Raw genomic sequence first — 13,372 nt, forward strand, 5'->3', positions numbered from 1 at the left:
TTTTAATATTTTATATTGAAGGCAGACCTTCCATCCATAAATGCTACCATCGGCGTGTTAAGGTACTCGCTCTTCTGCACTAGCCACGTGGCACTCAGTCTGAGTTTTATTAATTTATTAATTAATTTTATGTGTGAGTTGCTTGATTGGTTGTTCTAAACCAAATATGGGATCAAGTGCCTAACCAATACATTATTAGAAGGAAAGTGGGGATCAAAAGGATCCAAACCCACTTCTGTATTTCAAATTACTTGAAGATTCCATTGGCTATATTTCCCCTTTTTTTTTTTTTTTCTTTTCACAAATTGATATATTAATATCTTCTGATTTAGAACGAAGAGAAATGAGATTTTGGTACAAAGGGACGCACATGCTATTCTGATCAACAAATTTAATTCACATCTGCATACTTGATGATGTCATTTGCTAGAATTTTTTATTCTCCAAGAAAGTGATATTTTAATATGTTCTAATAGACGATGAAGAGGAATCATATTTCGATGCAATGAGACAGACGCATTGCTCTGACCAATTAGCCTAAATTTACATATGTGCAATTCACAACTCTGTTAATGTGGTTTGAACATGTGAACTGAAGAACTACACATGTTTTGGTTAGCATATGCGATTATGAGACAAAAGCTAGGGACAAAAGAGGTAGAGAAAGACCTAGGAAGACTTGAAAATAGACATTAAGAAAAGACATGGAGTACTTGGAGCTAACGAAAGAGTTGGCACAAAACCGTGACCAGCAGTGTTTTAAGATACATATAGCCGACCCCACTTAGTAGTATAAAGCTTTGTTGTTGTTGCAATTTACTTTGAAGAAATAATATGTCAAATTCCCATAGTAAATGATAAATACCCAATTTAAAATAGTGCCTAGAAAGTGAAAGTAACAGTTCATGTGAGGAAGATTTTCAAATTGGGGCATCTTATTCTCTTTCAAAAGAGAGATTGGGTGGAAACAATGGTTGGTGGGTGCTTGCACTAGTGAACAACACAAACCCTCCAAATTAAATGCTCAAATAAATTTATGTTGGGGAAAAATGCTTTTCTCTTTCTAACTCCCTTTTTCTTAAGAGCTAAATAGCATTGATAAATTGGATTATAGCACCATCAAGACCTAACCCTTCTTTTTCTCATTTGTCACAATTATTATTGGTGGTGCCTAACTTGCTTAGCAAAAAAATGGTACCCAACCAAGCAAGATTGGTTACACTTGAGAAAGTGTGTTTGAGATTATGCCCAATATAGTTTTGCATTTGGCCAAACTCATGTGCCTTGGTGGGATCTTGGGCATTTGCCAAAGTTAACTTGAGTGGCTTAATTTCCCTCTTAAAGCCTTCTACTCCTAATTTGGTTATCAAAACTTGATGCATTGTCTATTTGGAAATAGGGTTAAATGGCCATCTGCCCATTTCATTTTCATGTCCACCTCATATATGTTGCACCAGCCTTTCATCAAATGACCCCGCTTCTTTGCCCTCCTAGTTCCCATACACTCTCATCCCCTCCTAATTTGTACGGTCACGGTTAAGCTACGTCAATATTTTATATTGATTTTTTTTATAAAGATAACAAGACAAAAAGCAATAGTGATATAAAATGTTGACGTGACTTAACCGTAACCGCACAAATATGAGGGGATGAAAGTGTATGGGAACTGGAAGGCCAGAGAAGCCAAGTCCTTCATCAAAAGTGATGTGTACCACTCAAGAGAGACTTACATACACGTTATTTGATGTTGTTGTAGCGTTTCAGACTAATAGTACAATGTTGTGTGTTTTAAATTTCTCACACAAATCGCTCTATTGATTTGGGATGCTCTGGTGGCGTACCCAGAGGTGCAGGGAAGTCTCCCTTCTATTCCTCGTGTCAATTTTAATGTTTGCATTAAGGCATCAGTATGTGTTAGCTGAAACTAAATATTGAAATAAATGTTGAAGAAAGTTGTTAACTTTTATTTTTGTCTTTTTAGTAACTCATTACAGTATGTGATTGTACGCAGTGAAAGATTATTATTCCTTATCAGCAAGGAATTGAAGAATGTTCGTTTTATGGTTATTATTGAGTGAAGCTCAACTTACAAGCTGGAGTAGGACTCTACCCCTCCAAATTTTCATGAAGCAACAAACTTGGCTCTATTGAAGTTGTTATAAGATAATATTTGGCGTTGAGTGAGAATATGATTCACTTTGCAACCCTATGTCTAGAGTCTATCGATCCAAAGATTCTGACTATTCAAGATCTAGGCTGTTCAGGTTTTTGGATTTTTATGAAGTGGGATAGGGATATAGACTAAGAGGGGCCGTATAATTTAAATTGAGATGTCTGAATCTCTCGGTTTGCAAGCTTCGAGCATAGAGATCTTGAGTGAATCTCAATTCGCATTTGAAATGGCTTCACAGTTTTGAACAGAAAAGACAAAAGTAAACAAAGAAGAAAATAGTACAAACTGTACCATGACAACTATTTTGTGTAAGAAGTTCAACTTCGTGTTCAGTTGGGAAAGAACTAGGTCGCCTTTTTTCTGCAGTGACTAGTACGTGGAACTGTTACAAAAAGATGGTCCGGTACCTTTTGCTCTTTGTGGCTACTTTTTCAATGCTCTCAAACAAAGCCCCTGCATTCTGCATGTGATAGCCGTAAAATCTACCACACTCAATTTCTTCCTCTCAATCATTGTTCCTTCATTTTGGATTTTTTTTGTATGAACCGAAACATAGCATGCAACGGAATCTTTAACCGCACATCCAACCGTCTATTCATCGGTTCCATACCAAGCATAGAAGGGTTTGTTTGTAAAATTATCAATTTCCAAACTGCCATTTATGTCCACCAATATTAGGAGTGGTTTGGGAGTGAGGTGCTTAAAAAAAAAGCACCCATGAAAAAAAGCTGTGAGGGTTTTAGGTGTTTGGTAAACTGAAAAAAAAAAGGCTTATTTTGAAAGCTGCTGTGAGAATAAGCTGAAATCAAAGGAAAAAGTTAAAGCTGCTATTTGTAGCTTTGGAAAACTGGCTTTTTTTCAAAGCACACGGAGCTACAGTGCTCCTTTAATGAAAAGACCCACTATCAGACTGTTTTTTTTTTTTCCAAAAGCACTTTTACAAAAAAGTTTACCAAACACTCTACTGATTTATTTCACAGCCACTTATTCTCACAGCACAGCCACTTATTCTTACAGCAGTTTTTTTTCAAAGCACAGCAATACCAAACCAGCCCTTAATCAGTGGAGGATAGGTAGGTATGCGATTTTACTTCTGCCAAGGCGATATCTTTAACTCCTATGATCTTCAGATTGGGAAATTTGAACTTGAGAGCAAGTAGCCCGAAACCCAGCCGTAATCATTGATAACCTTAACTACGATAATCCATAAAGAGGGAAATTCGACTTGGAAGCAAATGGCCGGGAAGCCTGCCTTAATCAATTGACCTAACTCATGTAAAGAAAATTGTGAATTACATCCCAATACAAAAGTAGTACAAGTTTGCGGTATGGTCTTGATGGCAACTTTTTTATAATTTTGATGGGTAAATAAAAAAGTCGGTTGATAGGAAATCAAACACTTGGCTTTGCTTGGATGGAGAATGGGCCAGTTAATCAGTGGTATGAGAAATAGATTTTGGGCTGGGATGGGATGGTAATGCTCAAATTTTAAGTCCAAATTGATAGAGGTGAAAAGACAATTTTGGTCAAAGCCACATTATTTAGGACCCTCTTTCAATATGGTCCCATGTCCTAGTGTTTTTTGGAACAAGAGGCCCCAATTTACAAGCAAGATAAATGATTTGGAGGGTAAGGGGTGTCCTCTGAGTCTCTGACCGAACCACCAATAATATAAAGAGGAGATACAAAATACAATGTAAGTTTGGAAAACAGGACACACATCCTATGAACTTTTTGTATGCCATCCTTGATGGATTGAATACTACTTTCCATATGTAATAATAATGTATTTAAAGATGGGATGGGAGAAATCTGCTATGTCATCGGTTGTACAATTATGTGTTTGTATCTCATGTGACGAGAGATAAATATGTAAGTGTTTAAACCGATAACACCCAAGAACAAAACGGACACATAAGAAGAATATAGAAAAAGAAAAAAGTAACACATAGTATGATTTTATAACACTGATGATCACACATGGCTAAGGCTTAGAGGGATCTGGATTCTCTCATCTCCCATTTTCCTTCTCCTTCAGTCCCATCCTATTTGAATACTCACGATTAAGTCACATCAACATCTTATGTTGACTTCTTTACCGAATGAGAACGAGAGGAGGGGAGAAGAAAGGTCTCTCAACGAAAAAAAAGATGGGGAGAAATTTCCATTTCTCTCTCTCTCATGATTTTCCCTGCATAACCAAATGTACAGTCTGGAAAGAAGAAGAATGCACAGAACTTTCTTCCTACCCTAAAAAAAAGTCTTAAAACTTATCAAATTTTTAGTCTGCTCTTTGTACAGTGGTCTTAAACAAGAGGATGTACAACTTTTGATCCATTGAGAAATACAGAAACCCACTTACAGAGTGCGTCACAAAAGACCCAAAACTTGTTCCTACAATGCAGTGCCATGCTGGCCCATATACCCCATCAAATTCCTGCAAAACAATTACCCAACCCTGTCAATATTTGCAAACCAACGACTCACTACTAATCACACACGCACGGCAAACGTGAGGTTTTATCACAAAAGAACTCGGTGCAATTAGTGGCCGAACCATTCATTATATATTGGAGTTTTGAAGTGGGACTTTTTGAGTTAACACAAACCCCACCAAACAATTACCAACTAATCATAAAATAAAACCCACATTAGATAATCACCAAAAACCTCAGAAAAATCAAAATTTAACATCCTAATCATGATTATTAAACTTATAATTACCTTTTTGAGAGTCAAAGCAAGAGTCTTGGAGGTGAATTTTTCCAGGCTATCATGCGTCTTTCTTGCACACTCCACAGCATGGATCTGCATAAACGGTGGCATATCAGCTGAAACAATTCTCACCCCATTACTTGCTAATACATCCGCCAACTGCACCTGCGGCCCAGACAGGGATCTCCTCCTTCCGCCGCCGCTTGAGGCGGAAGAAACCGACAGCCTCCTCCCGCTATCAAACTTCTTCTTTTCCTCAAAACCAACCAACCCATTTTGAGCTCCCTTCTTCTTATTCACCACCGCCACCACATCTTTACTGGGTTTTTGGGGTTTTTCTGATTCCTCTGTTTTCTTGCTCTGTTTTTCGCTTCTGGGGTCGAATGATTTAGGGTGAGGGTTCGATTTGAGGAAAGACTTGGAGGAATCCATTGACGCCGACATCGATTTGGCCTGCAAGCGAGTGTCTGTGAGGCTCTGTGAACTGCGGAGTCGTTGACTTGCGTTGACTCTGGAGGTGGGGTTGGAGGTGGAAGATGGTTTAGAAGGCAGGGAAGGAGGATCTAGGGAAGTGGAGTGCTTGGAGGGCCTTGGCTCTGTCGGTGCTAACATGCGCCGGTGGGTGGTGCGGTTAGACATGGTGGTTTTTTTTTTTGGGCGGTGGTGCGTGGATGAATGGGGACGAAATGAAAGGGGAAGTTTTCGTTTTTGTGTTGATATGTTTTTGGGTCAGTTGTGGGGTTGGGTGGATTGGGGACTTGTGTGGTGAGATCTAGGCACTTTTGAGTTCTAACATGCGCCGGGGGCGGAGGAAAAGGAAAAGGACGGGAGGGGCCCTTGTGAAGTTTTGACCGTTGACTCACCCAACTATCTAAAACCCATGGGAATTTAGAGTTGGCTAGCTAGGGCAACATTTTTTGGATCTTGTCTTGTAATTTTAGCATAGGGGAAGGAATTTGGGTTGCTACCCTACAAATCCTATTTGTTCGCTTAGCGGCCTTTAGTATTCGTTTAGTTGAAGGTTTTAGATTTGACTCATAAGAATTAAGAACGATTTATATTTACAGTGAGCTTGATACTAAGTTATGAGCGAGTAAAAGACATCTTAAAAAGTAACTTTGTAAACATCTTACATTTGTCGGAAAACAAAAATTTGAAAAAGTAGGATGTAATTTTAACAAACAAGATAAATTATTACTTTAAAATTGAAAAATAATACTAAACAAACAATAATCAACATTAACAAGCTTTAGTCCAGTTATAACGTTCTCCACCTAGTAAGTAGTGATCTTAAGTTTGACTTGCAAAGACAATATATACTTGTGTGTTGTGTGATGAATTCAAATTCGATACTTTGTTGTGGTCGAGACGTGGCTAGTCCATCGTTGTGATAGCGTAACTTTGTTGCAAAAAAACACTAGTCCTTGGAGATCAGTGTAACAAAAATTCATCAAAATCATCGATTTGCATGTTCTTTAAAGAAATTCAATACAGCTTAAGTTGACAAGCTTCACTAATTTACAGAGATACAAGGAGACGTGAAATTTTGGCCGGCTGACGGTCCGACCTTTACCAGTCTCACATGGAAGAGGAGTGGGGAGGAAAAACGAAAAGGGAAGCCGAAATGTTCATTACGTCGCCATGATCTACAAGAAACTGGTGTTCAAAGAAGAGCCCCATGTGACAAAGGGACTACATAGCCCGAATCTAATTCCATGGACTTGGCAATCGAGCGTCTTTGAAAGCAGAAGTGCCGCCGGAAGCTGCAGGGGATGGAGAGGATGCCATGTAATTGGTTCCTGATACAGATACTGTGGGTAGATTTGCAGGATGCCCCTGTTGCCCTATGGGAGCAAAGCGTGATGGACTAGTGCCGGTTGGTCCTAAACTTGCTCGAGAGGGGTGTGGAACCTGCACACAAAATTCGATAACTGAATATGAGTTCATGAAAATGTAGCAAAGCAAAGAGACATCAATTGTTAACTACTTCCTCAAATTTCTAATATTTTCTCTTGCGGAAAACTACTTTTAACTTGTAATTCAAAAGATTCTTAATTTATAAGCTCTCACAAGACAATGATAAAACCATCAATACGGTGGTCGACACAAATGAAAACATAAACGAAACATGCATAGACACTTGATTGGTACTGTAAAAGTAATGAAAACATAAACGAGACGTGCATAGACATTTGATTGGTACTGTAAAAGTAATGAAAACATAAACGAGACGTGCATAGACACTTGATTGGTACTGTAAAAGTAGTGCTAGAAGTAGTAACCGAAATGCATTACCACGTTGTGCTGAATATGAGCCGGCCTTCTGAGAGGAGACTCTGAAGATGGGGATGTGCTGTTCATCCGGAATACATGGCGAGAATGAAAGTTATGATTTGAAAGCTCATCGCCCTCAACCCCTTCCATCTCAAGATTCGCCTCTGAGCCCAACCTAGCAGCAGCATGCCTAGTCATTGAACCGGAGTCATTTGTTACATCAATTTGAGGTGATACAGACGGGCGAACCACCACTCCTTGCATACAATTTCGTCTCTTTAATTCTTCCTCTGCATTTAAGATCTGTAAACCAACACGAACAAGCTCTCTAGTATCGATACTTGCCCAAATGTAACACAAAGAAACACACAAATCGACTACGGAGCCAAAACTTACCTGCTTCAACACTTGAACAAGATTATGTTTCTTCTGATTCAAAACCTGCAGCTTCTCCTCAACTTCTCTCTTCCTCTTTTGCTTACCACTTAACTCCTCCTCTTTGTTGCATCTCTATCATATAAACAAACAATTGCAGTTACTAAACACGAATCGAAACTACGCTAAACAGTTCAGCAAATAAAAATGCATGCTTGTGACGTATAGATTTAAGTTTTGCTTTCTCCACACATAACAGTTTAAATCCAATTTTCACACTTCAATTTAAGAACACAAACCCATACAAATGCCCAAATCAAAAACAAAACTTTCCAAAGCAATTCAGAATCCAATTGAAAACCAGATATATATACACATATACATATAGATATACCTCAGATTTAGGGTTTTCCACTTCATCCAATTTCTCAACCTTCACAGGCAGTGAACTAGCACCAACATCTGCAACATCCAACCCTTTCTCGATCAAATCGGGCTTAAGAGCAGGCGGCGAATCGGACCCACCACCGGATTTCACCGCAAAACCAGCACCGTCTGATTGCTTCCCATCCTTCTTCTCCCCGGAAGGCCCAGCTTCACAATCAGTAGCAACATTCTCCGGCGCTTCGAATTTAATCGTGGGGTTAGACAAATTTCCCGCCTTTGGAGCTTCGCTGAGCTGGCCCGGGACAAAATCAGGCTTAGGGTTAGAAGAGACGGCGGCGGGGAGGCCGGAGCGGAGGCGGGAAAGAGCTACAGAGCGGCGGGTTAAAAGGGATTTGAAGTCCTTCAGGGAGATTTTAGGGGTTGGCATAAGCCACCGACGTGGTACGTCGGGAACTCTGTGGAGATTTCCTCTGTACAACGAAATCGCCACCATTTGTGAACGAATTTCTCTGTCGATATTTTTGTTCTTCTGCAATTTCTCTGTTCCTTGTTTTTTGAATTTTTGATGAGTTTATAAGAATTAATAAAAAGTAAATAAATAAACGAATTGTAGTGAAAAGTAAATAAGGACCACTCAGTAATCGAGAGGTGAAGTTAATTAGGTAGCGCCGGTAAAAGACTCTTTGCCGCTGTTACTTGATGCTTCATGGTCGACCGTCCATACCGTCCATACCGTCCATAATAGGATTTTAGGGATTCCGCGATCGTGATCGTTCATCGTATATCGTACGATCAGTTTTATTAGATACTATTCATATTTACTTTTAAATTTTAAATTTTGAAATAATTTCTGATCGCATGATATACGATGAACGATCACGATCGCAGAATCCTTAGGAAAAGAATCCGGCGAGATACTTAAAAAAAATGTCCTCTACTTTTATAGCACCGTCCATATTATGGGCACACTGAAAAATCTTTAAAATAATCAAGTATGGACATGGCCTTTTTTTCCTCTCTTTTTATTCGAGTATAAATCCTTGGAGTACATGTTTATTTTTAGTAAAGCAATAGCGTTAGTGGGTTAGAAAGTTAATTGTTAGATAAAATTTCTGACGTCTGATTTGATCCACTATTACTACAACTGTTAACTTAAGACAAATACCTTAATGGCCAAGTCAATGTTAACCAAATAAGGTTTTTTATGTCATGGCTCATGCATTACATCCATATCAAGTCTGCAAACGGGAATTAAATTTGACTTGCATGTGTGGTCTCTTTTTCTTATCGAGCTTTTCATCACAGAATTTTACTCGACTAAGGTTTTTTCAGAAGCAGTCTTTATGTCCACATGTATGCTTATGTTATGTTTTGGGTTGATGCTTTGAATGAAATCCTCCTCAAAGTCTCTTCTCATGATAGCAATGCTAGAGTGGGATGGACTTTGCGGCCAAATTTATAAAATAAAAAAATAAAAAAATAAAATCCTCTTTCACCTTAAAAAAACAATTAGTTGCATCATGCAAGGCATAAAGTTCCAACAAAAGGCCCTATCAGCTAGTTCTTATTATTTTCAGCTTATATAGAAAATCTTATTGTTTGCAACGTTAGTACCATAGCTTTGGAGGAAATATATAAACTCAGTAGTAGAATGGTTCTTCCATTAGTTCAGGAAACTCCAAGAACATCTCATTCTCTAGAGATACCATGGCTTTCACAAACGAACTGTCGCACGCTGGAGACGTAGCCTCTACTTCATTGCTTGAGATTGCATAATCCATGTCGATTTGGCTTTGTTGTACTGCTACTTGTGCTATGTTCTTCGATGAATACTCACCCTTGTTTTTGTGTTCTTGGGCGTCACCAATTGGCATAAACGCGTCTTCAAGGAGAAAATCGCTCCAGCTAAACGTCTGCAGGGTTGCCTGCTCTTGAGCGGCAGATGAAGAAGTAGAAGATGGTGATGACAATGTGCCTTCGTGACTGTAAAAATTTGGCGCAGAAGATTGGAATTCTGTGGATTTTGAGGCTTCTGTCACCAATTTTATGGCCTGCAGCTGTGTGAGAAGGTCTGGGGGTTGGCTGCTAGGTTGATTGTGGCCCAAGAAACTGTCTAGAATTGGCTCCTCTTTGGTCGGTATCATTGTAATTGGCATCAAATGGCTGTTGATGTTGGAAAACCCTTGTGCTGGCAATAAGTATGGCTCTGCTGGTTCCATCAGCATTGCGTTCTTCAAGTCTTTGTTGAGAGAACCTATCCCGATTCTCATGCCAACTTTCGGAAGGCCACCGATGTTTCCATAATCCGTTAAGACTTGAGAGAAGGGCTTATGAGTAACAGGATCAATTCCCATTTCTGAGAGCTTCTTCTTCAGCTTAGTATTCCAGTAGTTCTTTACATCATTGTCTGTCCTCCCAGGAAGCTGTTGAGCTATTGCAGGCCATCTGCACCACAAAACTCATAAGAAAAAAAAAAAAAAAAAACCCTTATATTTTAACATTTTCCCCCAAGAATAATTTCATGACAATTAGACTTCTACAAATTTAAGCGTTTTTGGTTGTCAGAAAACCCTTTTAGCTCTTCAGACTCAAATATAACAAACCCTCATAAGCTTTCTCTCCAAAGGGTAATGAGATCTACAAACTAGGAGAGTTGGAACGAAAGACAACACAAATCGGGTCGGATACCATAAAACAAAGATTAATCAGTGAAAATTTTTCTTCCAAGATCAGCTAGGAATTAGGAGTCCTTGAAATTGAACAGCAAGAAATTTGCATAAATACTTACCTGCTACCTATGGTGGCATGAAGCCTGACAATCAATTCCTCCTCATGGGGTGTGAAGGACTCATGCTTCAGATTAGGCTTGAGGTGATTAGGCCACCTAAGCCTGCTGCTCTTCCCACATCTTGTAATTCCTGTAAACACTCTTGCATTAGGTTAATTAATTATCCTCTAAATGCAGTATTTAATCCAACAGCACCCCTGGAAACCTGATAATGAAAGAATTTAGGGGAGAAAACATCCGATTTAACCTGGTTTTTTCGGAACAGAAGTCCAGTTACTCCTCCCATGCTTCGACACATGCAGCTTGTCACAACAAGCAGGTCTCACCATCCTTATTATCTTCACATAAAATCATAAAAAAGAGAAAGATTGAACAGAAAACAAAAGTATTTAAAAGGGAGATGCGACTGATTCACCTTCGATTAATTCTGCTTATGCAGATGCTCATTGAGAGAGGTATGAGATGAGATGAGGAAAGGTACTGGTTTAAAGTATGACAAGTGTGGGAAGGCAAGAAAAGCATGAGGGTTTTGCTTCCATTTAACTAAGTTTGCATGATGAATGACATCTTCACATTAACGGTAATAAAAATCAGTCTTTCCATATACTCACATGCTTGGCTCATAAACCCTTTTGAATCTGGTTCGAATTGGGTGAATTATTTGGTTAAACTTAGAATTAATCTAAGTAAAATTGTATAATTAATTGACCGTTTAGATTATTTTGCCTTTGTGTAAAAGGAAATGACTACTCAATACTGTTTTAGTTACAGATAATCACAAGTTTGATGATTCTAACTATTTTAAACAAAAAGCTCAAGCAATTAAGAAATTAACTTTAGACATGCGAGGGTTGAACTTCATCTTTCTTTAGATGTCAAAGAAGGTTGAGCCACGTGTAAAACTTAACGCTCACACGTGCTCCACATATTTGGCTTGAAAATTTGGCACACGTGAAGGAGCGTGTGTGAGGATGTGATAGTAAAAGAATTTCTCATCGGTGAAAAGAGAAACATTGCAATGACTTTTAAGAAGTTAGACTACTTTTCATATTATCAATTAGTTTTATAATGAAACCTTAACTTTTTTTTGCAATTACCATGTTACCATGATGAGACAGAAAATCATTGGAACCTTTGCTGGAGAAAAGAAAAAACCAAAAAAGGAACACTTAAAATTAATTTATTGTTACAATATTTTTAAAACTAATATTCCATAATCATCATTCTAAATTCAATAACTAGTTGATTATAAAAGAAAACTAACGAAAAGTCCTCAAAAACTTTAGTTTTTAATCAAAAGGATAAAATAAAAGTGTAAGTGAATAATACCATGAGTGACTTTTAAGCTTAAAATGTCTTTAACGTCAAAAGTCAACAGTACTAAAAATGTTTCATTAAGACTTCTTAAAATAAAATAGAAATTGCAACACCAGTGCTAGAGTCCAAACCACATAATTGTAATCAAGGTATAAAATATCGATGATATCGGAAATATCGGTAGTCTAAAAATACGGAAATTTCGATGGAAATATCGGGATATTATCGATATCGATAAAAATTAAATAAAAACCACGGAAATTGTAAGAAAAACTTGGAAATTTTTATTGAAACTTTGCATGATGTTTATTTAGTCAATTATCTATTAGTTTCTCACAAAAAATTGGAAGTATATGCATTGCATGATAGATATAACTGATTTAAGTTGATTATATAGCGAGTTGACAAACATTGTGAGTGTAGAAAATATGTAGTAATTAATGAAAGAAGTTTAAACACACCATAATCATTTATATATAATGAATTAGTACAATATTTTACAATTTATATATTGCATGGTAAGATACATGAGTGACTTAGTAAGGTCTAAAATATCGATGATATCGGAAATATCGGTAGTCCAAAAACACGGAAATTTCGATGGAAATATCGGGATATTATGGATATTTTAGACCATGATTGTAATAAATTAAAACTGCAATGTAGTGTTTGGTTTACGCTTTAAGGACTTGCGATTTTAGTTTCAAGTCTCAGTCAGATTATTCAGAAAAAAAAGCATTATTTTTTAATTATTTATAAAAAACATAAAACCCATGTGGGCTTCCTCATTCACATAGGCTTAATGAATAAATAAAGCTCCTTAGAATACCTTCAAATGAGATGTCAAAATATATAAATCAGCAATAACGGTAAAAAAAGACAGAAACAATGTTTTCCAACTGAGAAGCCAAACTTGATGTGGCATGATGGGATCTCTCCTCCTTGCTACCAAATTTGATAGCAGCTTCAAAAAAAAAATTATAATTATTAAATGTTTTTATTAACTTTAATGGTTTAAAGGCAATAATTTCTTTTTTTAATATTTTTATACTTTTTAGTTCATTTCTTTTCGTTACCAAGGCAAAGAAACTAAATATGAATATTTATTTTATGTTTTTAAAATTTGACATATCTAGTGGAGATCAAAATTTTAAAAGATGTCAAAGGGCTATTTAACTTGTCAAATTTAAATTTTATGTTTAATCATTAACTAAGAATCTGTCAATCTTGAACTTTGCTGATTCTCCAACTACGTGAATGCAATTCAAGTAATCATGTGATATCCTTGACAGGAGCCCAAGAGTTCATCAAAATTCAGGGCTGCTACTCCTCGTTTGTCCTTA

General features: G+C 37.4%; 3 protein-coding genes across 3 annotated transcripts; all 3 read right to left on the bottom strand.

The window, feature by feature from the left end:
- Positions 1-4,101: 4,101 nt before the first annotated feature.
- Positions 4,102-5,944, bottom strand: LOC103438150 (uncharacterized). Its single transcript, XM_008376688.4, has 2 exons — positions 4,898-5,944; positions 4,102-4,610 (listed from the first exon to the last, which is right to left on the bottom strand). Exons 1-2 carry the CDS (start codon positions 5,525-5,527, stop codon positions 4,455-4,457), a joined length of 786 nt encoding a protein of 261 aa, XP_008374910.3. The 5' UTR covers positions 5,528-5,944; the 3' UTR covers positions 4,102-4,454.
- Positions 5,945-6,325: 381 nt separating this feature from the next.
- Positions 6,326-8,520, bottom strand: LOC103437778 (uncharacterized). The gene is made up of 4 exons (XM_029104003.2): positions 7,932-8,520; positions 7,559-7,672; positions 7,184-7,465; positions 6,326-6,799 (listed from the first exon to the last, which is right to left on the bottom strand). Exons 1-4 carry the CDS (start codon positions 8,415-8,417, stop codon positions 6,596-6,598), a joined length of 1,086 nt encoding a protein of 361 aa, XP_028959836.2. The 5' UTR covers positions 8,418-8,520; the 3' UTR covers positions 6,326-6,595.
- Positions 8,521-9,396: 876 nt separating this feature from the next.
- On the bottom strand, positions 9,397-11,250 carry LOC103409812 (transcription factor MYB35-like). The gene is made up of 3 exons (XM_070823065.1): positions 10,960-11,250; positions 10,713-10,842; positions 9,397-10,369 (listed from the first exon to the last, which is right to left on the bottom strand). Exons 1-3 carry the CDS (start codon positions 11,039-11,041, stop codon positions 9,565-9,567), a joined length of 1,017 nt encoding a protein of 338 aa, XP_070679166.1. The 5' UTR covers positions 11,042-11,250; the 3' UTR covers positions 9,397-9,564.
- Positions 11,251-13,372: the final 2,122 nt, after the last annotated feature.

This window comes from Malus domestica, chromosome 06, assembly GCF_042453785.1.
Source record: "Malus domestica chromosome 06, GDT2T_hap1".
Taxonomy (NCBI): domain Eukaryota; kingdom Viridiplantae; phylum Streptophyta; class Magnoliopsida; order Rosales; family Rosaceae; genus Malus; species Malus domestica.

Excerpts from the sequence above, each read along its gene's own strand:
- LOC103409812 (XM_070823065.1), bottom strand. The coding sequence starts at position 11,041 with ATGGTGAGACCTGCTTGTTGTGACAAGCTGCATGTGTCGAAGCATGGG. Across the intron at positions 10,843-10,959 it reads TTCTGTTCCGAAAAAACCAG|GAATTACAAGATGTGGGAAG; the intron begins GTTAAATCGGAT and ends GAGTGTTTACAG. Across the intron at positions 10,370-10,712 it reads CATGCCACCATAGGTAGCAG|ATGGCCTGCAATAGCTCAAC; the intron begins GTAAGTATTTAT and ends TTTGTGGTGCAG.
- LOC103438150 (XM_008376688.4), bottom strand. The coding sequence starts at position 5,527 with ATGTCTAACCGCACCACCCACCGGCGCATGTTAGCACCGACAGAGCCA. Across the intron at positions 4,611-4,897 it reads TTGCTTTGACTCTCAAAAAG|GAATTTGATGGGGTATATGG; the intron begins GTAATTATAAGT and ends ATTGTTTTGCAG.
- LOC103437778 (XM_029104003.2), bottom strand. The coding sequence starts at position 8,417 with ATGGTGGCGATTTCGTTGTACAGAGGAAATCTCCACAGAGTTCCCGAC. Across the intron at positions 7,673-7,931 it reads TGGAAAACCCTAAATCTGAG|AGATGCAACAAAGAGGAGGA; the intron begins GTATATCTATAT and ends TTTATATGATAG. Across the intron at positions 6,800-7,183 it reads CTCATATTCAGCACAACGTG|GTTCCACACCCCTCTCGAGC; the intron begins GTAATGCATTTC and ends TTTTGTGTGCAG.